Genomic DNA, 25,688 nt, shown 5'->3' on the forward strand with positions numbered 1-25,688 from the left:
AAAGTTGTCTTGTTTATAGTGAGCTGGAATTTTAGATGCGATTCGGATACGTAGGGCAACTCATTGTCAGATGAGCTCGATTCATCGCATGTTGAGGGTATATATGCAATCTTTCAACCATTAAACGGACACTAAAGTCAAATAACAATTTACGTCACAGTGAAAGCTCAATGTGACACAACATCTAAAACGACAATATTATCAGCAACAGTGCCCTACTTACCAAGAAATTGAAATAAATGCACATGAACACATGCGCCGCAGTAGGACCTTCTCAAAATGACCCCGATGACATCAGACGGACCGCCTACAATTATTCACTAGTATTTGATCTAGTTGAACTAAATAAAGAACCTTCAGTGCATCAAGAGACGCAATAAAATGCTTCTTATTCGTTTCTGTTTAATTTATGAAAGAAATAAATGCCGCACAGTATTATGGGAAAAGGCAGTTCAAAAATTCAATTTTTGCGTATTTACACTGGACAGGTGGTGCCATTTAGCATGGTGCAGTTGAACCATAAAAAACGTCTGCAATCTCGGAGTCAATGGTGCTACATTGATCAATAGCCATTTTTTCTGCTGTGGCTCTCGTTGCTTTCGGTCTGCTGCTACTAGCGCAGTAAAACCGGGCAACGTTGTGCACGGCAACAGTGGCCTGAGTCGGTCCCGTTGGTTCGCTTCTTGATGACGTAATTTGATGTGCGCTAATGCGATGCGGACCACTAAAACGTGATTTTATTTCAAAATATGCCCGATTGATTCGTGGGGTTTAACGTCCCAAAACTACCGTAAATTTATGAGAGATGCCGTATTGGGTGGCTCCGGAAATTTCGACTACCTGGGGTTCTTGAACGTGCACCCAAATCTGAGCACACGGGCCTACGACATTTCAGCCTCCATCGGAAATGCAGCCGCCGCAGCCAGGATTCGATCCCGCGACCTGCCGGTCAGCAGCCGAGTACTTTATCCACTAGACCATTGTGGTGGGGCTTCAAAATAGACCGTTCCTTGGTGAAAGAGTAACAGAACACTACGAGGTTTCTGGACCACTATTTCAATGATCAACGCCGACTTGATAGTTGCCTTTATTGTCCCTTTAAACATTGAGTTGTGAGTATCTGCGCGTCCTTTCTTTCACTCGACGTCGTCCGTATTTAATAAGGAAAATAATAAGCCTTTAAACTGAATGCTAATTAATTATACAGACTTACTTCATTTCCCTAATCTTACTTCAGGGTGCTTCTTCAGCAATGATTTTTCTGCAAGCATAAACTGAATGAAGCAAAATAACTGAAATGCGAATGTATGTAGGCAACAAGCTTAAGCAATAAATTATGAGGAAAGCATGAACGAAAGCTCAAATTACCACGTGATGTACTGAAAGGATCATTTTGGCGTCGCAGGACGGGTACGGCCTTCGTCCGGGTTACAGACTGCTGTGGGATCGGCTACAGGCCGAGCAGCGCTGCTGCGGTGTGGACGGACCAGAGGACTACAACGCCACCGCTTGGCTTCGCGAGCAGCGCATGGCGCACCCGTGGATGCGGCACCAGGTGCCGGCCTCATGCTGCCCAGCTGCACGGCCACAGGCAACGTGCCTGGACCGTGCCACGGGTGCATACCGCACGCCGTGCCACGAGGCCCTCCTAAGGTGGCTGCAGCGAAGTGCCGACTTGCTCTGCGTTCTCGGCTTTTGCGTTATGGCATTCTTGAAGCTGTGCTTCCTGGGCATCTTGCGGTACGAGATCCGCGAGATGATTCAGAAAATACGCATCCTGAGCAGCGACCCTTCCGGGAGCAACGCCGAGGGACCCGTCGAGTGCGGCTCCTTAGGCAGCCACAAGGGCGGCGGCGATTCTGCCCTGCTGCTCGAAAAGCGCGGGAAGCCGTCGAATGGGAACAACAACGACGCGTCCTTCAACGAGTGCCACCACAAGTCAAGTCCCGTGTGATATGGTAGCGCTGCCCACGCAGGATAAGGCACTTTCAGTTCAAACCACACGCACGGGAAGGGTGCTGTGACGCAGCAGCAACGTATAGCGCGGTAACCGATGATGTTCTTTCAAAATATTCACTAGATTACGCTTCTCCGGTGAAAAGAAGGCTATGTACAGAAATAGCCACTCACATGATAGTGGTATGGTAGTTACCATAGCACTGTGATGAGGTGAGAACACCAAGGTCCGTGAAAATGGCAGAGAAAGTGAGCTGGGTTAATATCACTGAAAATGACTGCACATCATTTCGTATCAGTGCTACGTACGCCTGAGATTGAATAAAAAATGAAAGGTAGAGCATTCTTTCCTCTATGCTTTCGAACGGCCCCTACTTTGGCAATCCATAAAAAAGATAACAGGACTACTATTTAAACTGGAAAGAAGCTGCGGGAAATATGAGACCGGAATTGAAAATGCTGCCAACTAAGTATTGTGAAAGTGTTTGTTGTCCCTTAGGTATTTAGGGGTCTTTCCAAATTGAAAAATGACCGTCGTGAGCCGGCGCTGAAAAAGTGAGCAAAACACAGTTCTGGCACTGTTATTTGAGGCTGATTGCTGGCGATATGTTGGGTACCGAAAACGAATTCTTTGAAGGCCTTCTCCTATGTTGGATGGCTAGTGTGCTCCATGACGCATGGGACATGCTGTGCATCAGTTGACTACTGTTGTTATGGTGCGCGAGCTGTTGGTGATTGTTGCCGTTGCTGTGATGCAAGTTGGACCTGGACAGGCAAGAATTGTGCTCGTTACATGAGTGTTGTGGCTCGTTTGCTTCACAGTGGGACATAGTACCCATACACTCGCCTTACAGGTTTGATGGGAGAAACAAAGCAAAGTATTACCACGGCTGTCGCTATGGTAAGCACAATGTAACCTGGGCAATGCAGTGGTAAGAGTTCTGCATAGTCTTCGGAGAACACCCAAGTTCAAGAAAGCCATTGTATCCCCGTCAGAAATTTTATGTTAGTCATAATTTCCTGTCCACCACAATTTATTGTGCTTAAAACTTATACTGTGGTTTTATTGCTCAAATTTTGTAAAATTTTTTATTGATCATACTGTAAGGATTTGTTCAATGTATTTGATTGCCGCACACATTCAGACATGTTCTTCCCGTACCCTTATTAGGGCAAATAAACGTGATTGGAGGGCTCATCAAAGCCGACAAAGAATGCAGCAAGCTTAAGAAAGCGAAGCACGAGTAATAACTTCCAGAACTTTACAGTGTAATTAGTACACCAGGAAACAGCGGAAAGAACTTGAACCGCATTGTTTTGCAACTGTGGTTTGACGACCACGTCACATGTATTTGGAATTTGGCCTTGGCATCATTCAGGCTGGTTGGCTAGCCATTGCTTTCTTGTCTGTTCTATCGACATTCCAGTGTGTAGCGTAGGAGTTCATGATAACCAGAAATGTCTATTCTAGGTGATTTTTAATGTACTCAATATTTGGAATCGAGCTAACATTTACAAGTGTTCAACTTTGCTTTATGGGTTTTTGTTGGTATGTTTATTTTAACATGGTGTTAGTGAGTCTCATATGTGCATAATTTGAAAGCGGAGCGCTACTACGAAAATATGGCACCTTGTGAAATCACATATTAAAATGAGGTGTGCGAATAAGGATATGTAGAAGAAAAATGGAGAAATATTGGGCACCTTCTTTGTGCGCATGTGTGTGAGAAGCTGTGTGTGTGTACATGTCTGTGAGAACTTGTCTTCATTTGCACTCTATATTTCAAAGACATACTATACCGACCGGATCCACAAGAACTGTTCTGCAGAATGCAACGAGCACTTTTCTCTACATGTTAGAAAATGTTTCAGAGCATCACATGTTCTATAAAAAATAGAGAAAAACTTGCATGCTCGATCGTCTCGTTACAGAGCTAATAGCTTAAAGAATCTTCTATACTGTTTTTAAGTTCTTCTATGAGTACAACCTATACCATCCCAGAGTATCTACCGTTATGAGTCTACTTTTGTTGTACAGTAAACTAAGCTACAGTGTTCGCGGACACAATATTAAAAAAGAAAGAATCCATCGATATTTTGCGGCGTATTTATCAAGGCAGTGAATATACAGACACAGCAGATATATAGACACCAGTTATTTGATATATTCATTCCATCTTATGCATGCGCACAATTATAACAAGGAGCACTAAAAGATTGAAGGGGTAGTTAAGGAGAAAAGTTCTCGCTATAGCGCTCCTTGAGGCATTCTTACCCCCTTGGCAAGAACGACTACTCGATGTTGTACACAAAACACTGTAAAAATATGGCCAAGCAGTGGCTCTAGCAAAATATCAGAGGAGAAAAATGATATTTTTCAAAAACTCTCAAACTAGTAGCAATAAAGGTATAAGAACAAGGATAGAAACTTCAAAGCTAATAGTTACATAAATGCCATTATAAATTATAGGTATCTAGATACCATCATAAGCATTTATAACATGTATGAATGCTAAAGAAGAGGAAGAAACAAGTTTCTAAATTCCGACAGTGATAGACCCCGTAACCTAGCTCATTATATGTGTTTAGTAGCCTCAGCCTTGCTTAACATTTGAGAAGGATGGTCTTTCTTAAATTGCTGAACCTTCCGCGTTTTAGGTGTGCGAGAGTAACAGTGGTATATGTTCACCAATGTATTTGCTACTTCATCACGTAATGCAGCTATACACTTAGCATCAAAGTATTAATCACCCAAAAGACCACGTTTATAAGTGAAACGGGCTGAATAAGGTACATTAGCAACCTTGTGTGGTTTTCTTTGATATTCTTGGTAACTTATTCAAGTTTCATTAGGTACATCTTTTATGTGACTATGAGAAACTTGAAAAGAACGTTGAGTTTACCCTTTACCATAAAAGAAAAATTCAGCTTGAAATTACTCCTGCATATGCACCCAGTACGGATGAACCTTTGCTGCAAGTAATCACGCTCGATAAGGCTTAACCATTTGACACTACCAGGAATTCAACGTATTCGTTTTTGTGCGCAATACAGCCTATTGGAAGTCAGCACGACTCCGACAGTGCAGTCTTATGAATGAGCCAGAAAGTTTTTCTACAATGATTCAGCAGTAAATACTCGCATGCAGCCAGCAGGTAGAAAATGAGGTGCGAGAGAGGCAAGCAAATTGGGACGCTATTCGTTCAACGGTCACCTAAGGAGACGAGCATATATAGCAAGCGTTGCATTCTGATTGAATTCAGAAGCTACGTGGGGGATTCAGCAAGTCAACCATAGAAATGCAGAAACGCCCTTTTGTCTTTGTAGCCCAGGAAGGCTGGCTCATATTTTCGGAGGGGTGTCCTTATTATATTCAAGGGGCCGACATATGGAAATTGCTAAAGAAACAACAACACATGCCATGCTAAAGCAGCTGTCAAAGTGCCGCACCCCCTGACTCTACGGACAACGTTCGCCATGTTCGTATAGAGAAACGCAAACCAGGCTGTATTTATCCTCGACGCGCGGAGGGCATCGTCATGCAAAGAAAAACCAGTCTGCTTGCACATGCTTTTATCGTTGCAAGGTTATTCAGGCAAACAAAGTGTGAATTTAAGAAACGTGGAACAGAAGCAAAACCATTCGAGAGAATCTCGGGTGATGCCAGACGTTCCCTGTAATGTCCCTTACATATGTGTCAGACGAGCTTTAATTCCTTTGTGTTTTTTCATTGATGGTTTCATATACATACCACTTAACTGGACTCTTTCAGAGGTGCTTAAATTTCGGCACTTCCAAAATAAAAATGCTCATGCCTTCAGTGCGGGCACAAGACAGATGTAGTTTTTATGCTTGAAGAACGAAAAGTATGGGGGATTTGTTTCGTTTGTTCATAAATTACTTCAAGAGCAAACTGAAAAAAAAAAAACGAAAACTGCACAATTACACAGCATAGAGCTCGTCATGTCTGTTTCACTTTTTTATGCCGTCGTCATATTCCGCTTGAATTGTGAAAGGCCTGAGAAAGGCCAGACAGCGTTACCAAGACTGATGAAAATTACAGGTGCATTACTCACTTCTATAACAGTCAGTTGCGAAAAGATGTAATCTCATGTCTGAAACGTTCCATGAACGCAAAGCACAGCATAGAAAGATGTGCCCAACTATGTCCTGTGGAGTCCCTGGAGCTGGCTGTACCAAATAAGCGCTGAAAACTGTGCATTGGACTCAGGACCAATGATTAAGTTCAAAAGTTTTCTTGTATGATGACTTGAAACACTTCCTAGTCACTATTGCAGGAGAACACAAACCGTTGCCACAGCCGGTCCCCCTTAGCCGCTTGCTGTGCATAGTCATGAAGTGTTCGCGCGTGCTTAGAACCTCTTGCTGCTAGCTCGTATTGCAGCCGGTGAGATATCGGTGATTCTCAAAGCTCCTGTGAAAAGCCAACGTGCTTCGTGCCAAGAGGTGTTACTTGCACTGTGGGTGTTATCCTGAATGGCTGATTGGAGCTCGTTCGAACGTCCTTCCGTTGCAAGTTAGCTTCCATCTTTTATCGCTGACTGGCTTTGAGCACCAAATGTGTGTAGGCTAAAGGTGGCCAAATACTCAGTGCTTCCTGTAACATCTCTAATTAATGCCATTGGCATGACATTGAGGCTCAACTGTTTTGCCGGTGCCAGAACTTTACAAAGTGATATCATGAGGTTTGTTTTTCTTTTTGCTAGAAATTGTTTACGCCAATAAGTTAGATGCATGCACGTAAACCAATTGGATTTTGACTACCTCCTTGGCACAAAGAAACCATAGCATTGAAAATTGTTTACTGTGATACTGTTGAGAAATGAACACAATTACAGCACATAATTATTATAGAATAAAATAAGTGGGTGGGGCAAGGAAGATAGCTTAAGTAGTGCTCATTTGAATCTCGTCATACATCCAGTTATCCTTACAAGTTCAGAATACTGAACGAATGTTCCTTAAACAGTCTGCATTCCATTTTTGTTTAAAAAAGAGTAATGCCAGCCAGAAATCACATTGTATGGCAGCGGTTACCCTCTGCAACTACTCATTATATGTATGTGTATCACAGTAGCCGCAGTCTGTCCAAATGTATTTCTACAAAAAAGTGACATTACACAGAAAAATTATCTTTCACATTGTCGGAAGTACTGAATAGAAATTAAGGACGACACCGCTTAGCGAAAAAAAAAAAAGCTGGTCACAGCTAGCAACGGATCGTTAGCTTCAAAAGGCTGCTGTCTGTGTCTCGCAAAAACTTGCCTTGTTATGGAGGTTTGGGCATCTTCCGAACAATACACAAGTCTCCTTGCACTTGAAATATATTTCAAAGAGGGAAGCATGAGCCACATTGTAACAAACCAAGCACTGTAAAAATTTAGCCGTACCAGTTGGGCTCGTGTTAGTTGCTTTAGATTTAGCTTAATGGGAAGAGTGACCATGAACCAAAGCAATGCCTCTAATGCTACCTTCTCTTCTTTTCTTACAGATATTTCATCTATCCGCTAAAAGTGCAATAGGCTTTATTTTTTTCACCTCAATTAAGTAAATTGAAGGATAAGCGGAACATTGAATGTTTTAAGCACGTTATTGCTTTTAACATATATTTTAAAACAGCAAGCAACGCTATAGTTAATCGACACAAGACATTGAAAATAGAATTACATGGTGGTAATTTTTATGGCCTAATGAAAGTAAATGTCCGGCCTACCAAAACATTGATGCTAAGCAGGCATATTATCTTATGTCAGAAGCACATCTCCACGGAAGTGTAATATTGTTACAAGTATGGAAGAGATTAGTGCGAACGCTTGACTACAGAGCACTAAATGAAGTGTCCCCCATCCAGTGTCCAACATCCATATTTTCATTCTCAATGCGTCACTTCAAGTGTAGGCCACACATGGAAGAATCGATATGTATACTCAAAATGCGGCAACCTCCATACATTTGAGTTGGAGTGGAGTATAATGTTGCGAAGAACATATCTCAGCATTAATCATCTAAGCCGGTTGGTCTCACTGCCCTTAAGGCCACACAAATATTGGAGTTTTGGAAAAGCATGTGTCCCTTATTTAGGGTTGGATAAATAACGTATCATAGAAGTTGGGATTGCTAAACTGAATTCGGATCGTTTGTTTCCTCATGACACTCTGTAGTGTTCTCAGAGTTTTTAACATTGTCAAGGAAATATATATGAGGTGCTTTGAGTATCTGTTGCATCATACGGAACAGTGCGTAAGACACACCAAATAAAATGTGAAGCTGCCGAGTTCGTGAAGAAGGACGAATAGTTTCCAAACTGCGTAGCGAAAAGCTCCCGTTTTCCTTGCTTGTCAATCACTCACACTGTGTTGGGCTCACCGAGTTTGCAACCAATTAGGCTTATTTTTAATAGTTTACTACTTCCGCTGGCAGCACAATGAGTAATCGACGCGATGCATACAGATTCTTTATCCGGTAATACGAATGATAAAAGTGCTTTCATTTAACAACATTTTACACAATCTCCATGTTACTAGCACAAGCGCTTTGAAAATGAAAATTTTCGAAGCCTCCAAAAGTGTGGGCCTACAGCTTACTAAAAATTCTGAGCTAGTTCTAGAATAGAAGCCCAGTTTTTTCAACACCTGACAAAAAAAAGAAGAATGACAGTCGGTAGCATAGAATTTAATCTGGTATTTCGAAGAAGAAACACCAAAGACATATGCGCTCCAACAAGTGTAACAGAAATCTAATTTACAGTGTTGAAAAATGGCTGCAGAAGGTGTTATTTATATATAAAGCAAGCTGAAGGGGACACATTGAAAATAGCGGTTTCAAAGTACACCCTAGTGGATTTGTACAGCTCCGTTAAGTGGTTTCTCTGCTTTTATGGATGCAGCTGTTTCAGCTGCCCTTCAACACACTGCTGTTCGGCGGGACAGATTGTGCTCTTCTCGCGCTGCTGCACTCATTTATATTCACCCTGTGTTTTTTTTATACTATTGCTGTGCTGTGGTGCCTCCTTAGGGTATTGCGATTTGTTAAGCATGAAGGGCTGCGTTTCACATTTCAGCAGAGTGTTTGAGAAAGCTGATTAGTGTAGACACACTATACTTCTACTGACTGTGAGAAAACACAGGCACAAGTACACAGCCTAGAATATTGCAGCTAATTTACAGCTCAGTTTATTTCTTCAAGGTGACGGACATTGAAAATATGGTCGATATACGGGCTGATTGAATTTAATCACACTCACTCATCAAAATGAAAGTCATGGCTCTACGTCTCAGAGCAGGGCTCAGTTTTCATCTGTTGTGACTTGAGCTCAATCAATCAGTCAATGAATGAGCGAATCAATCCATCAGTTAATAAATTATTCAATCAATCATCAACTTCATTTGTGCCCATTTTGCAAACAGGCAGCGAATAAAAGCTGTCTTCCGACAGCTTCACGAGCCTGCAGTCCCCATTTACGAGGGCTCACGGCTACACAGCGACAGCTCCATTTACATATAATTAAAAAAAAGAGATCGAAGAGAAAACTTGCATGCTTGTAAACACAGTAGGCCAATTGTTAACAAAGGCTTCAGCAAGAGAAAGGCAACAAGCCCAGAAAAATAATCAAATGAAAAGGAACAGTGTATACATAGTAGTAACCAATAGTGCTTACCAATTTCAAGTGAAACTTGCCTGAGGGACAAAAAAAAACAGATAAAAATTTGTTAATGTGTAATTGCAGAAGGGTATCTTATATGGCCAGTTGGTACATGATACTGATGGGAACATCGCAAAAAATGAGACCGAGAAAAAATGAGCACACAGTTGTGTTTCAGCACTGGTGTTGTGTGTTCATTTTTTCTCAGTCCCAATTTTCACACTGTTTCCCTCAGTAATGTGTAATGATTGAGAAAGGAAGCCAATGTGTGGCGCAAGCATTGCATTGAAGAGTTTAAAAGCGCGGCCTGTACCGCGTGTCTCCGCTTTTTGTGTCCTATAGTTTGTTTTTCTTTTCCAGGAAGGCAATCTCTCTTAAGCAACCTAAGTTGTCTTTCATTCCAAATGCAAAGTGGATATTTAGTCTTTAATGATACCGCTCACAAATGGTCATAATGTGAGCATCAACAAACGAGTCAGAAGTTGATGTTCCAAAAGACACGTTGAAGTAAACTGAATGAATTTTTTCTGTATTTTATATATTTCTTGCAGGTTAGAAAAATTTACAGGCAAACCGTGTGTTGTTCCGAAATGCTAACTACCGTCGGGCTTGATGAGTGAGCGTAATTCACTTCAAATCAGCATGTATGAATATAATGAATGTGTTAGAGAAGCTTGTCATTAAAAATACATATATATATACAATCAGTTAGAACATAGTGACTGCTTTCTCGATCTTGGTATTTTGGTCTGACTTTATTGAACGTGATGATGTGTGGAGTGAGCTATACAGAAAGAGGTCCCTTAGCTTGAATTGTGCTATGGGACCTATGGAAACATGGCGGGGGAAACAAACTCCCCCCGCCATGTTTGGCTACGCCAGTGATGAATTCCCCCTAGTCACAGTGATGAACTTGTGTGATTTGTTTTATTGTCAAAAGATTTCCATGCGACGGCCAATGGTCACCGTTCTGCTTTGAAACACAGTACAACATAGCATCAGCAGCATACCTTTGTTACACAAGAGAGCGAGTACAGACTTTGCGGCTTCGCCTGAATGGTCCTCTGAACTAGTACACAGTACCATCGAGAAACTTCATACCTGTAAATTATAGCAGCAAATACACTGTTCGACCATCAAAAAGGCAAACAGGGTGCGTAAGTTCAGATTCCTGATGTGCTTTGAGGGGAAGATGGCACCAGGTGGCGACATATCGTGCACTTAATATCAGAGCTCCCTTAAGGTTATCATTTGAGGAGCTTATCATCGAGCTTCAATGCATCAGACAAAGACTCTTTGTTGGAAAAACTTCACATTTTTGTCGGCTTGTATACCGCTGGCATGCTACTCTGTGCGTGGTTCAATACACAATAGCACTTTTGCCTGGATGTTGTGATTAGGAAATTTGTATTTCTCTGTTTCAATCACTGGCGAGAATCAGGCCAAATTATATTTATCATTGTCACTGTCTGCTTTGAGACCATGACACGACACCGCATTTCTTCTTGTAACTAGTTAAACGTGAGAGATGTTGGTGGAAAACAAGCAGAATCAGCCCTTATATGCACAGCACTCACTAAGCAGATCACCCCTGCATCGTTGCTTGCATTGTGCATAACTATGAAAAGCAATTTTCTTCTTTTTAACAATTTGTGCAACTAATCCGGGAAGCTATATTGTTGTCGTCTGTTCCTGTGTTTTACCTACAGGGGGGCTCAAAAGTTCCCAGGCCATGCTGCCATAGGAATATATGGGTTAGTGGCCAGAGAACTTTTGACCAGCCCTGCACAAACGCCAGATCAATATTTTAGTAGTAAGGTGGAACACGTGCTAGAAAAAAGGGTATTTTTTTTACAACACTGTTGTAAGCAGGAGAACACACTCATGTGTTTTTGATCATTTTTTTCACTGTGCTCACATGCATGAAAATACGTATACGGTGTCTCATTTGTATATTCTACGTCACCGGCTCTTGACTGTGTTTTCGAGAAGTTCAGCATTTGCTGTGATCACTGCGTGATGAGCAATGATTTCAGAGGCTTAAAGCGATGATGTCACTTAATGAAGGCACTTACGAAACTCTGTGGCAAGGCACCCCCCCCCCCCCTCTGCAGGAAATAGCGCGGCCATTGTGATGGAGCTTGCACTCGGGCAGCTTCACGCCGGATCTGTAACCGGTCTTTGTTTGCGCAGCAGTTTTTCTAGCACTTTTGTTTGGTCATTCTTAACCTTGTTTTGAATATGGAAGTATTCAAATACTAAGGAACATTTTTACTAAGCCGGAACATTCCACATAAAAAGAGCTTGTTTTTGTCTTTGCATATGCTTCATTATGGAGTCTGGAAAATGTTACGCCTAGCGAATACCAAGACGCATAAAACTTGATTGTGTCGTGAGGGAGCGAACCAAATACGTTGTGGTGCAGATGTAATCATTGTAGTTAGAGACAGGAAATCAACTCTAGTTGTGTACATAAATTGAGAGCCCTGTTACACGCTCTTGTCAACGTGATTCGCACGTGAAAGGTGCCTCCTATTTATTCACAAGGGCGCCAACGTGGACAGCTCACTCGGCGATGAAGCCGCTGCCTTGTAAACTTGCTATCCGCCGCCACGCGGCAAAACAAAGTGCACTATCTCTCTCACTTGCGCCCAAAAACTTTTTTTTTCGTGTGGCATGCTACTTCGCTGTAGATTCATGTCTTTGTCCTTCGTAGATTTAGCACGAACGTGGTGGTAGGCTAAGCGTGTTATATTTTTAAAAAAAGAAGAAAGTGAATTGCTAGTCTAGGGTAGACTCACAAGTACAATGCTCTGTACATAATTAGCATCGGCAAGATGCGAAGTGCATTCAGTGCTTCAGAACTTATTTGAACGGCCACTTATTTTGATGTGTCACGTTCTGGAACGAAGAGCTTTGCGCCTTTAACAATGTTGCTTTCGAATGCATAAACATGTATCTATGAATATTTACAGCTATTGTTATAAGTAGAGGGCGAAAAGTTCTGGAGAATGTTTGTTGTGAACTGTTGTGCTCTCAAAAAATAAAAGTACAGGATTCCAAGCATAAGTCTGTGTGCGTTCTTCTTCAGAAGCGGGATTTCTTCATGCGCAACGCATTTGCTGACTCTTTAACCAAAAAAAATACGCAGACAGGATGGGTGCTCACTTGCTACTGTTCATGCCGTGAGAAATACAGGCTATATAAATTTACTTTCGGCCAACATATGCACAACGTGCTCAACTCGTCGTCTACCTCCACACACACATTCTGTCTTTCCGAATCGTACAGGGTTAGTGAAGTTTCGCTTACAAAATTCTCTCTCTCTCACTTGATACATTGCATATTTCACTGGCACAAATTCATCAAAAAAAATTCATGCAGGCATGTGCCAGCAAAGAAAACAGGTGGCAACGATAGGAGGAGACTATGTCGCAGAGGCGGTGCAAACCTGCGCATGTAGTACACAAACAGCAGCGGCCCATTTCCGGAGCACAAATCGAAGCTTCTAGATTGCAAATAAATGACGCCTCCTTATGGTTTCTTGTGCAGTAATTCCATCAGTGATGCCCAGCTCAGTTGTCGCTGGCGCAACATCTGACCAACTTTGCTTTTATTGTTGTCTTTGTTATGCAGTGCTAGAAATAATTAAACATAACATTTCGTCTATCTCTAACGTAATGAAGCCTAGCTAGTGCGTACATTTTCTTTTTTATCATAACGTGGTAAGTGTTAAGCCATAGAAGGCGTCTTTTTTCTTGTCTTTCAAAAATACTTGAAAAATTGATTTGTATGAACTAACTTGTCCGCAAAAAAAGTATTGCTTCAGGAATACGTACTCCCATCATAGCAAAAAGAGAAAAAAAAACATTTTGTAGACTTGCATCTTTGATTTTACTTAGGTGCCTCAGCCTTCTCGCGATAGTGCTTGCCTGTGCCGACTAATACCTGCAAAATGAAATCCGCACGCTAAAGAAGGCTAATGACTGGGGCTTAAACTTTGTCTTGGATTGCCATGAAGCACAAGAGCTGAGACCTTGTGATTGCAAGCGATCAATGGTCGTTTAATTGTGCCATTTGTGGTGATGAAATACAAGCTGCTTGCGCCTCGCTGCGGGAATCCAAGTAAATGTTGCGCCGACTGCTACTCACCCAGACAACACTCGATGTCCTGAGGTCGTTCTCATATGATGCAATCGTCCTCACACAGTTCTAATTGACCTTAGTACTTACTGAGGACGACACAAGCTGGTTTGACACGGAAACGTCTTTTCGAGTGCTTTCTGGGCACAGCAATTGGTCCGGAAAGGGTCCCTGTCAAGGATCTTTTGGGGATGACAAAAACATTGCACTGAGTACTTAGATATAATTCCTTTAAACCTTTGCGCACCAAGTAGATGCATTTCATATGGGAAAACTTTCTTCACACATTCGTTTCATACAGTCATAAAGTTATTGTAAATTTTTGCCTTGTTTGTTTCTTTTTATTTTGGTAGAAAATTTTCAAATCGCGCATTCCGCCTGACGAGACACGAGTACTTAATTGGCTTGGGTATTGAACCTAGTATTGGGGAATGTACGTTTGAAACAACAAGCGACCCACAATAGTAAGCTTGCGACGCTTCAAGGAGAAAAACACCACTACAGTCCTGACAACGAGAATTTCGTCGTCAATCTGTCCTCCAAACAACTCTCCCCGACAGAGCACAACGTGCTGGCAAAGGGACACAACTTCAACACGACCACGACACGTCCGTCACTGCCGAAGATCATCGCGGCTACGGAGGAAGGCATAAGGCGACTCGACAGCGGCATTCGGGAGAACGTGCGCCTCAAGGCTATCGGCGTACTATCAAAAATAGGAAAGCGCCGTGAGCACAACCTGTCGAGAGAGGAGTGTAAGGCGATCCATGCGCTCCGAAATGATGATAAGGTTGTCATCCTCCCGGCCGACAAAGGGAACGCAATGGTTCTGCTCGACAGGGAGGCATACAACGACAGGGTGCGAGACCTGCTGGACAGTCCGGCCTACGAAAAGCTGACGAAGGACCCCACACTAAGTGTCCAAAGGGAAATGAACAAGCTCGTGGCGAATATCTTTAAAGCGCACCCGAAGGCGAGAAACACATACCTCCAGCTCATCTGCCGGAACGGCTCTGCACCAGGATTTTACGGGCTTCCCAAGATCCACAAGCCCACAGTTCCGCTCCGTCCTATCGTGGATTTTACAACATCTCCACTCCGGGCGCTGTCCAAGTATCTCCACCGGACTCTCGCGCCACTCGTGGGGCAAACACCGACCCACATACGCGACGCCAGCCACTTCTTGGAGCGCATGAGAGATGTGACCGTGAGCAGCGATGAGTGCTTCGTCTCGTTCGACGTCGTATCCCTGTTCACCAGTGTGCCCGTAGCACTAGCGGTATCTAGCGCACGAGCAGCGTTGAACCAAGACGAGCTCTTGGATGAAAGAACCTGCCTAGGCGTCGACGAACTGTGTCGCCTACTGGAATACTGCCTCAAGGGGACGTATTTCAGCGTCAACGGGAGCTTCTACAGACAAGCCAGCGGGACCGCGATGGGAGCGGCGATCTCCGTTACGGCTGCGAACCTCACAATGGAACATATAGAAGAGACGGCACTGGGCTCCTTTATTGACAGGCCGAAAGTATTTGTGAGGTACGTGGATGACTGTTTTTGCATAATAAAGAAGGCAGCAGTAGACAGCTTCCTCGAACATCTAAACTCCATCGACCAAGCGATACAGTTCACGGTGGAACGAGAGCGAGACGGGGCGCTCCCGTTTCTCGATGTTTTAGTCAGACGACAGGGCGAGCGCATGACTTTTTCGGTGTATAGAAAGCCAACTCACACCGGCAGGTATTTGCATTTTGCTTCCTGTCATCCAACTGCCCACAAAGCTTCAGTGGTTTCGGCACTCCTTTCACGTGCACGAGTAATCTGCACGTCGGAGGGTGAGAGGAAGAAAGAAGAAAAGAGGATTGTCGCCGAGCTACGAAGGAATGGCTACACAGAAGCGTTCATCCGCCGGGCGTCACGCCGTTTGTCGAGACGACAACCACCGCACCGCGGAAAGACACCTGCAAGCGACACACCGCCCGACCCCCTTTCTGCCCTGGCCACACCACCGCACACGAGAAAAACGAAGGCGCCAAACAACCGCGTCGCCGTTCCATATGTGCCGGGCATAAGTGAACAGCTCTCGAGAATCCTGGGAAAAGCCGGGGTCACGGTAATCCATAAACCTGTTTCGACGCTCGCTCGCTTGCTACCGCGGCCGAAAGACCGACCTCCGAAGGAGCTACACCCGGGCGTTGTCTACAAAGTGTCGTGTTCTGGGTGTCCAGCCTGCTACATAGGCGAGAGCAAGTGTTTCCCGGAAAGAATGCGCCAACACAAGAACGACGTCAGGAAGATGGAAGTGCAACGTAGCGCTCTGGCGGAGCACTGCGAGAAGCACGACCATAAAATTGACTTAGACGGCGCTTCTGTTATTGAAACAGAACGGAATTTGGGAAAGAGGCTCTTGCTCGAGTCTTGGCACATTCAGCATACGCCTGCCAACGTGAACCGCTCGCTGGGAACATTGCCTTCGGTGTACGTTCACGGTCTCCGAAACGTGGTGGAAAGGGAAAGCCGGAGCCGTGGTGAGAGAACACGACGCGACGGCACTTCCATGACCAAGACAGTCACCCCCTGAGGAAGGGACCGAGTCGGTCTCGAAACGTCGGACTCTATTTGAACTGTGGCTGGAGCAATTTCAATTTTCTAAACTTTTCCACCCAGCCAGACAGATTGCTGTCAAAATGTTTACGTTTAACGTTTGAAATAGTGTGTTCTTAAATGTCGCAGCCTTAAAGTAGTCATTATACGCCGTTGTAGCGCGTAATAACAATCTAGCAGCTGGCAACCACTGACCATGCGGCACCGTTGTGGATAGTCAAGTAGCCAAGCGACGCCAAGCCAACTGACAGTCAAAATTGGGTCTGAGGACAGTGTACTAGAATAGTACACTGTAGGTCTGAGACTGTAAGTCACGGAGGAAGGAATGGTAAGTAGAGGCCCTGACGTCACTCGTTGTGAAGCCGTGATGAAGCCAGAAGTCGCCCATATTGACTAGGCAAATTCTCCTCTCTTGTTTACATATGAATGCGAAGCAGAAGGCGCGACTCCCTCTCCGGCTCGGAAAGCACGTGGGCTGCGCAGCGCGTGTGTCGTGCCGATCCGAAACTAATGGAACTGGGCTCATCACTCTCAGCCAGCCGGACACCTTCAACGAAATCGCTTCGTCCGAGTAATAACAGGGAGTAACACCTTGCCGACAACGAAGCAACTACGAGAGAACGCGCGCTAGATGCACTGACAACGGCGAGTGCTTTCACGTCATAAATTCAGCAACTGTACAAACAACACGATCGGTCGTGCGCCTTCTACGGTTGAATTCTGCCACGCGACCGACGCAGCGTCCTTCCACTGTGTCCGTGTTCCGCGTGAAACTTACCGGCGCCAGCATTCTGCGACCGTGGCGACTTTGAGCATGGTGCTAGTGACACTTGAACGCGGTTGCTGTTACGTTGAGATTACATGCAATGCTGGTGGAGAGTGTACCAAGCGGAACAGGGAAGGTGTTTTAATACGCACATGCAAGTTGTTACTGTACACACACAACACGAAACTACGTATGTGCACATAGTCCTCACGGCGTCTTGCTGGGCTCAACAGCGTCATCCGTTGTCACAAGCAGGAGCACTGCTCAACCGTCACTGACCTGCAAGTCGTTCGTCGTCATTCAGCTTCGTCATGGTGCCTAACACAATTTCGCTGAACACTACTGCTTCATCCGCCGCACGACACATGAATATGCACTTGTTCTACGCACTGTTGAAACCCCGTGATGGACAGGGATTTGCAAACGTTGCTAAGAGTAATGTAACAGCCAGGAGAACACTGCGTAACCAATTACGCGGCGCAGAGCACAGATATTGTCCGCCACGGCTCAGCACGAGACCTGGGGAGGCACACATTCCGCCGCCAGCCGCGGCCGCTCACTGCTAGACCAGCTCCACTGCGCAACACGTAACCATAGCAACGCCGCCATTGTGCCTAGTGAATATGGCCGCCATGATGTCATTTCCGCCACATTTTTTACGCCCTGCGCCGGCTGGGCATGCCATCTCCTTACCTTTCCTTCCTCCATGTTGTGAGTGAAGGCAGGGTGGCTAGAATGGGGAGGTGTGAAAAGCGGCCGCCGAAACCGGTCCACAATGCCGCTTGGGGCGCTGCATGCACCGGCGCGGGGAGGTGTGTCTATAAAGGTAACAAGGTAGCTATAAAGTGGGAAAAACAGGTATCCAAGCCTGCAGCGGTAAAACGGGGGCTTAGGCAGGGGTGCCCCCTTTCACCCTTATTATTCATGATGTTCCTACAAGGATTAGAGGCAAAATTAGAGGGAAATGGACTGGGCTTCAACCTCTCTTTAGTCAAACAAGAAAAACTTATTGATCAGGCACTACCAGCATTAATGTACGCAGATGATATAGTGCTAATGGCCAACAACAAGGAAGATTTGCAGAGATTGATGGACATCTGCGGTAATGAGGGAGATAGGTTAGATTTCAAATTTAGTAGGGAAAAATCAGCAGTCATGATTTTCAATGACAACGAAGGTAGTGAGCTTAGAATACAGGAGGTCACGCTAGAGATAACACATAAATACAAATATCTGGGCGTATGGATAAGCAATGGGACCGAGTATCTGTACGTGACGACTAAAGGTAACAGAAATGCAGCAGTCATGAAAAATGGGGCACTGTGGAATTACAATAGATATGATGTTGTGGGAGGAATATGGAAAGGGGTCATGGTTCCTGGGCTGACGTTCGGCAATGCGGTCTTGTGCATGAGATCAGATCGAAGTTCAAGCAAGATTAGAAATTAAGCAACGTGGAATAGGTAGGCTTGCTTTAGGAGCTCACGGGAGTACACCAAATCAGGGAGTACAAGGTGATATGGGATGGGCATCATTTGAGGGCAGGGAAGCTAGCAGCAAGATAAAATTTGAGAAGCGATTGAGAGAAATGGGGGAAGAGCGTTGGGCTAGGAAGGTTTTCAGCTACTTGTACATGAAGAATGTCGATACAAAATGGAGGAAGCGAACCAGGAAGTTGACTGGTAAATACTTAGAAAACAGCAGGTGGCCAAACCAAAAAGAACTATCGGTTAAGAAGAAAGTGAAGGAATCGGAGACTGACATGTGGAGAATGGGCATGATTAAGAAGTCCGCACTAGAGATCTATCGAACTTTCAAGCAGGAAATTGCCAAGGAAAGGATCTATGATAATACTCGGGGTAGTTCTCTACTGTTTGAGGCGAGGACGGGAGTACTACGAACCAAGACATATCGGGCCAAATACGAAGGGGTAGACACAGTATGCCGTGCGTGTGGAGAGGAAGAAGAAACTGCCGAACACTTGATAATGTTCTGTAAAGGGCTTCACCCTATAGTTCAGGATGATGGCGCAGAGTTTTTCAAAGCACTGGGGTTTAGGGACCGGGAGGGCAAAATAAACTTTAAGCGGGTAGACTTAACTAGAAGGAGGTTATCTGATTGGTGGCTAAAGTCAAGGCACGAGTGAAAATTAAACTCTTCACTGCAAAGTACGAATCCTCAAACTCACTTTTTAAGGAAAAAAAATATAGTTTTTGGTTCATTAGGTATTACGGCTTGGTGGCGCTAGCCACCGCCCGATCTGAAGGGTACAGCCATATCCATCCATCCATTCTTCCGGGTGCATGCAGGGGCTCAGTTCGGGCTCTCAACGTAGATGGACGTGTTTTTTGAGCGCTCCGGATCGACTGCGCAAGTGTTTTTGCATGTTTTGAGCTTGTCTTTATAATTATAAGGCAGCGGTTGAAATCTTCGTAGCACTTATTTTATGGTACGGCTTTTTCGGGGGCCAGTCACCAGGTATTTATTAGGTAGTGCGGGTGTGTGTGTTTGAATTTTGTTGTTGTTGTTTTTTTTGCCACCCCGTGGGGGAGGTGCGCGTACATTGAACACGCAATTTTTCTAGTAGAGCTTAGACTTTCTTTTTTTTCGTAGTGCAGGGCTCGAGTTTAGTAATTATCGAGTATAGGGACAATTGGTGTCAAAAAGGCACGGTTAAAAAGACTGTAAAGTGTTCAGGATGTGGAGTGCGTTTCAAAGTGGACCCAAGCGTAGAAGCGGATGGAGAAGAGGCTGACGCGAAGTGTAGGCAATGTGAGGTCGAGGAAAAAATGGAGAAAATGATGGTTGCCGAGAGTGAACTGCTGATGAGAATCGCCGAGCTCGAGACTGCGTTGGCGACAGAGCAAGAGAAAACGAGGGCAATGGGAGAAAGACTGAAGTCCACCGAGGAAGCGCTAGCGAAGCTGAACAAAGAAGCGACCTACCGAGAGAACAGTAGGGAACCGGCAACCAGAACGGTGGAGAAGGAAAAGCAAGCAAGTTTGGAAAAAACAGGTTTAGCCGGTTCAACTGTCGCAAGGCCCAGCTTCAGCGAGGTAGTGGTGGGGCAGGGAGGGAACAAAGCAGCCGGCGTCGCAGGTGCAAGTAGCCCCCAGGTGCAGAACGCTCCAGCTGAAAAGTCACAGCATGTGATAATTGCCGGAGACTCGAATTTAAATCGATGCATAGAAGCCATCAAAGAGAGGGTAAGAGGTGACAAGAGGGTTGCAGTAGGGGCGTTCCCAGGACGCAAGCTGGAAGCAGTCATGAGGCAAGCGAGTGCGGAGCTCAAAACGACAGCTGATAGACGAAACCTCGTGATGATTTCAGGTGGTTTAAACGATGTCCTAAATGAAGATGCAGCAGGACTAGCAGCCACACTGGCGAAAGGCGTCGATGACATGCGCGCCACTTCCCCTAAGGTACAGGTAGTGATATGCACGATACCGGAGGTACCGGTGCGTGATAGCAACCTGCAAAGAGCGGTGGTCAACGCAAACCAAGAGATATGGCGGATGAGTCGAGAGAAAGGCTTTGAGGTGGTGGAAATAAACAGAGAGGTGCATAGGTTGGGGGGTTTTCAACGAGACAGAATTCATTTCGATGGGCGGCTAGGTCATGAGGTGGGTTGGCGACTTGCAGGACGCGCAGTAGCTCTTTTTGGGGGCAAGCGAGCCCTTCGGGGTGCAGGATAGCTAGTAACGAGGAAAACAACCAGGGAGACTCTTCGACAGGTGGTATGGACAGATACGATTCCAAAGTGGCACCAATATATAAGATAGGTAGAGTCCGGGGCATAAATAGACGTAGCCATGAGCGCCGAGCGAATTCAGACATAGGGTATATTAACATGCAGGGTGGTAGGAACAGGCTGAAGTGGGAAGAGATAGAAAAACAGCTAAGGGAAGAGAGGCCGATGGTATACGGTTTTGTAGAAACACATCTCAGGGACATGGAACAACCTCCGAACAATGTGGACTACGCGTGGGAATATTGTAATAGAACAGAAGGCAGCAGAAAGGGGGGTGGTATTGGGGCATTCATTCATAAAAGTACAGACTGGCAAAGTGTCAAGCAGGAGTGCAAGGAACATTTACAGCTAAAAGGGAAAGTGGCAGGTCAAATGACACTCCTTGGTTTCGTGTACTTGTGGACGGAAGCAAAGGCCAGAGAGGAAAATCAGGCAAAGGTAGAGTGTATATCAAAGGACATTTAGGAGTTAGGAAGAGAGTGCGAGATAATTATACTAGGAGACATGAATGCGCACATAGAAGATATAGATGGGTATACCAACCCGACAGGCAAAATGACCATGGATATGTGTGAAAGGCTTGATTTGATCATTTGCAACAGTACCGAGAAGTGTGAAGGGCAAATAACATGGGAGGTAGGAAGGCTTCAGTCGACGATAGATTATGCACTGATGTCACATAGGATGTATGATAAGCTCAGGGGAATGCACATAGATGAAGGTGGCTCCAGAAGTCTGGGTAGCGATCACAAACGTATCAAGCTAAGTTTTGGAAGAGCAGTGAAAGTGGGAAGGAGACAAGATGAGCAAGTACAGGAAAATTTTTATCCAGCAAGGCAAAGTGATATAGCCACTAAACAAATTGAGAAAGTAATCACGGAGGATAATAATACAGTGAGGACATACACGAATCTAATTAGACTCTTTGAGCTACAGCTTGCTAAGACGCGTGACAAGTCACCCAGGAAAAGAAGACACAAACACAAAAGTTGGTGGGATGAGGAAGTTAAAAGAGCCATAGCAAAACGTCAGGAAGCCCCCAGGGAAAACAGAGATGCTAAGCAGCGGGGTGAACCGACAGTTGATGTTGGAAGAAAATGGGCAACCTTTCTAAGCTGTAGAAGGGATGCATCCCTTCTGATCAATGAAAAGATTAGAAGAAAGGGAGCTGAGTGACTGGCAGAAGTACATAAAAAAGATAGAAAGGCAGCTGCGAAATTTTGGAACCATCTAAACTCCCTAAGAAATGAGACGAGCCTAGAGCAGAGTTTTATAACTACAGCCCAAGGTGCTAGGCTAGAAGGGAACGAAGCTATTGAATATATAAGAACAAGGGTAACAGAAAAATTTCAACAAAGAAGTACTTTATGCACCACAATAGACAAGGACGAATAAAGTGGTGCAATGGCTCCATTTTCACAACAAGAGTGGGAAAGGGCTGAGAAAAGGGTTCCTAGTAGTACATCAACAGGCCCAGATGGCATTCCAATTAGGCTGATAAAGACATTGGGTCCGAAGTCTAAGCAGGCTTTGAGAGAGGCAGTAAGCACAATAATAATCGATGGTGAAGTTCCCGATGGATGGAAACTTAGCAGGATGAGCATGATCTATAAAGGAAAGGGGGACAAAGCTGACATAAACAACTACCGCTTTATAACAGTGACATCAGTGGTCTACAGGCTGGCGATGCAGATTATAAAGGAAAGACTGCAGGCGTGGATAGAGGATGAGGGGGTGCTGGGGGAACTGCAGAATGGGTTTCGGAAACACAGGAGGTTGGAAGACAATCTGTTCTCACTGACGCAGTGCATCGAAATAGCAGAAAAGGAACACTGGCCCCTGTGGCAAGCATTTTTGGATATCAAGGGAGCGTACGATAGCGTGGTTCAAGAGGAATTGTGGGGAATACTTGACACACTAGGCGTGGAACATGTAGTCACTAATCTTTTAAAGGGTATATATAAAGGTAACAAGGTAGTTATAAAGTGGGAAAAACAGGTATCCAAGCCTGCAGAGGTAAAACGGGGGCTTAGGCAGGGGTGCCCCCTGTCACCCTTATTATTCATGATGTACCTACAAGGATTAGAGGCAAAATTAGCGGGAAGTGGACTGGGCTTCAAGCTCTATTTAGTCAAACAAGGAAAACTTATTGATAAGCACTACCAGCATTAATGTACGCAGATGATATAGTGCTAATGGCCAACAACAAGGAAGATTTGCAGAGATTGATGGACATCTGCGGTAATGAGGGAGATAGGTTAGATTTTAGATTCAGTAAGGAAAAATCAGCAGTCATGATTTTCAATTACAACGAAGGTAGTGAGCTTAGAATACAGGAGGTCACGCTAGAGATAACAGATAAATACAAATATCTGGGCGTATGGATAAGCAATGGGACCTAGTATCTGAGGGAACACGAAATATACGTGACGACTAAAGGTAACAGGAATGCAGCAGTCATGAAAAATAGGGCACTGTGGAATTACAATAGGTATGATGTTGTGAGAGGAATATGGAAAGGGGTCATGGTTCCTGGGCTGACGTTCGGCAATGCGGTCTTGTGCATGAGATCAGAAGTTCAAGCAAGATTAGAAATTAAGCAACGTGGAATAGGTAGGCTTGCTTTAGGAGCTCACGGGAATACACCGAATCAGGAAGTACAAGGTGATATGAGATGGACATCATTTGAGGGCAGGGAAGCTAGTAGCAAGATAAAATTTGAGAACCGATTGAGAGAATTGGGGGAAGAGCGTTGGGCTAGGAAGGTTTTCAGCTACTTGTACATGAAGAATGTCGATACAAAATGGAGGAAGCGAACCAGAAAGTTGACTGGTAAATACTTAGAAAACAGCAGGTGGCCAAACCAAAAAGAACTATCGGTTAAGAAGAAATTGAAGGAAACAGAGACTATAGGCGCATACATCAAGCCTATAAATTTGTATAAATGACGGAAATGTGGAAAGTAACCTACCCAGCGAATTTCATTGAGATTCATTGACGTCGAAATATTGCCGGAGTTGGCCTGTAATTATATTGCGGTTATTTGCTACAGGTGCACCGAGGGATTTGAATCCCTGTAAGGCTTTATAATAATTTGAACACACTAAATTCCTTCAACCACGAGAGAAAACTTTGCTATCAGAGCTCAGTTTCGTTGTTCCAAACGCATAATCTTGCACAAGCCGCAACTTGAATGCTGCCCCGCCGTGGTGGTCTAGTGGCTAAGGTACTCGGCTGCTGACCCGCAGGGCGCGGGTTCGAATCCCGGCTGCGGCGGCTGCATTTCCGATGTTGTAAGCCCGTGTGCTCAGATTTGGGTGCACGTTAAAGAACCCCAGGTGGTCTAAATTTCCGGAGCCCTCCACTACGGCGTCTCTCATAATCATATAGTGGTTTTGGGACGTTAAACCCCACATATCAATCAATCAATCAAGCAACTTGAATGCTTACTTAGCGTTCATTATCGGCCAGCGAATGTAACAGCTTTAGTGGCGTACAGTTACTCATTCTCAGATTTGGGTGCCCGTTAAAGAACCCCGGCTGATCGAAATTTCCGGAGTCCTCCACTATGGCGTCTCTCATAATCATATTGCCACGTTCCATTTCCCAAGTTTTCGTTATCGTCCCAAAACACCACATGATTCTCAGCGCAAACCGCGCCTGCAGTTTTCCAGAAGTTTCCGGACTGTAGTAGATCATTTCGATAAGATCACGCCCACTGTGCGAACGGTACAGATTGTTCTGGAACCTACGCCACCGCCAGCGATAACGCTAGAACATTCGATGGCAAGAGTATAAATGCCGACGCGCTTCGTCGCTTGTCAGTTGTTGAACGAAGGCCGAGGCTCCGTTCACCGCTATCAGTCCGAGACTGCTATCTGTGCAAGACTGCTGCTGTAATCGGACTTTCCGTTTACTGGGCACAGGTTCGCCCAAATAAACAGTTAAATCCCAACACGAAGTCTCCTGTCTTCGGCCACGTCACGCTGACCCAGACATGCATGAGGAGAAGAAAGTTCGTTTCCTCATGCGAGGGGTCAAACAGGAGCTCTTCGCGGTACTAATGAGGAATCCACCGAACACCGTCCAAGAATTTGTATCCGAGGCGACCACAATCGAAAAAACCCTGGACATGCGCACCATCGTCGCCTGACTCCAGAATGCGCTGCTGCTCAAGCCAGTGACTCCGACAACCTGCGTGAAACAATACGAGCGATCGTGCGGGAAGAGCTGCGCAAACTGTTGCCTTCGGCGCAACCTCGAGTGGATTCGATCGCCGACATTGTGCGAGAAGAAGTTGGGCAATCGCTTCGAATTCCGCAAACACCACTGCCCGAGCCAGAAACTATGAGCTACGCCGCTGCAGTGCGCCACAACGCTCCTCCCCGTCCACGCCGAAACGCCGCCCCGTCGTCCCGTCGATCCCAGTACCTCTCGCGGGCCAGCGCAGTGCGCCGAGGAAAACCGACGTTTGGCACACCCCTGACCACCGCCCACTGTGCTACCACTGCGGCGAGGCCGGGCACACTTACCGCCGTTGCCAGTACCGACAGATGGGACGGCGTGGCTTCGCCGTCGATGCACCACGTCCGCAGCTAGGGGAACGGCCACGTGACATCGCCGACTACCTGACAGGAACTCAATGGACACCACGAAGTCCTTCCCGTTCGCCGTCGCCCAGCCGCCGCATGTCACCGCACCCCTGGCAGTACTCCGGCCCAACGCGGGGCCAGTCTCCTAGCCCGTATCCGGGAAACTAAGGGCAGCAACCGGTGGAGGTGCGGTTGCTGTGCGACGAACTACCGAAG

The 25,688-nt window shown here is 45.3% G+C and overlaps 2 protein-coding genes across 10 annotated transcripts in view; one reads left to right on the forward strand and one right to left on the reverse strand.

Annotated features, from left to right (window-relative positions):
* LOC119169934 (CD151 antigen) overlaps positions 1 to 12,688 on the forward strand; it is a 316,886-nt gene extending 304,198 nt beyond the window's left edge. For all 4 annotated transcript variants that reach the window (XM_075886276.1, XM_075886277.1, XM_037420930.2 and 1 more), the window contains one exon: positions 1,406 to 12,688. In XM_075886276.1, the coding sequence (XP_075742391.1) occupies positions 1,406 to 1,954 (549 nt within the window). In that variant the 3' untranslated portion in view covers positions 1,955 to 12,688. The remainder of the gene's footprint in view (positions 1 to 1,405) is intronic.
* LOC119169183 (pseudouridine-5'-phosphate glycosidase) overlaps positions 1 to 25,688 on the reverse strand; it is a 2,087,124-nt gene that overhangs the window by 1,471,794 nt on the left and 589,642 nt on the right. The window lies entirely within an intron of this gene.

The sequence above is a fragment of the Rhipicephalus microplus genome, chromosome 2 (assembly GCF_043290135.1).
Source record: "Rhipicephalus microplus isolate Deutch F79 chromosome 2, USDA_Rmic, whole genome shotgun sequence".
In the NCBI taxonomy this organism is placed as follows: domain Eukaryota; kingdom Metazoa; phylum Arthropoda; class Arachnida; order Ixodida; family Ixodidae; genus Rhipicephalus; species Rhipicephalus microplus.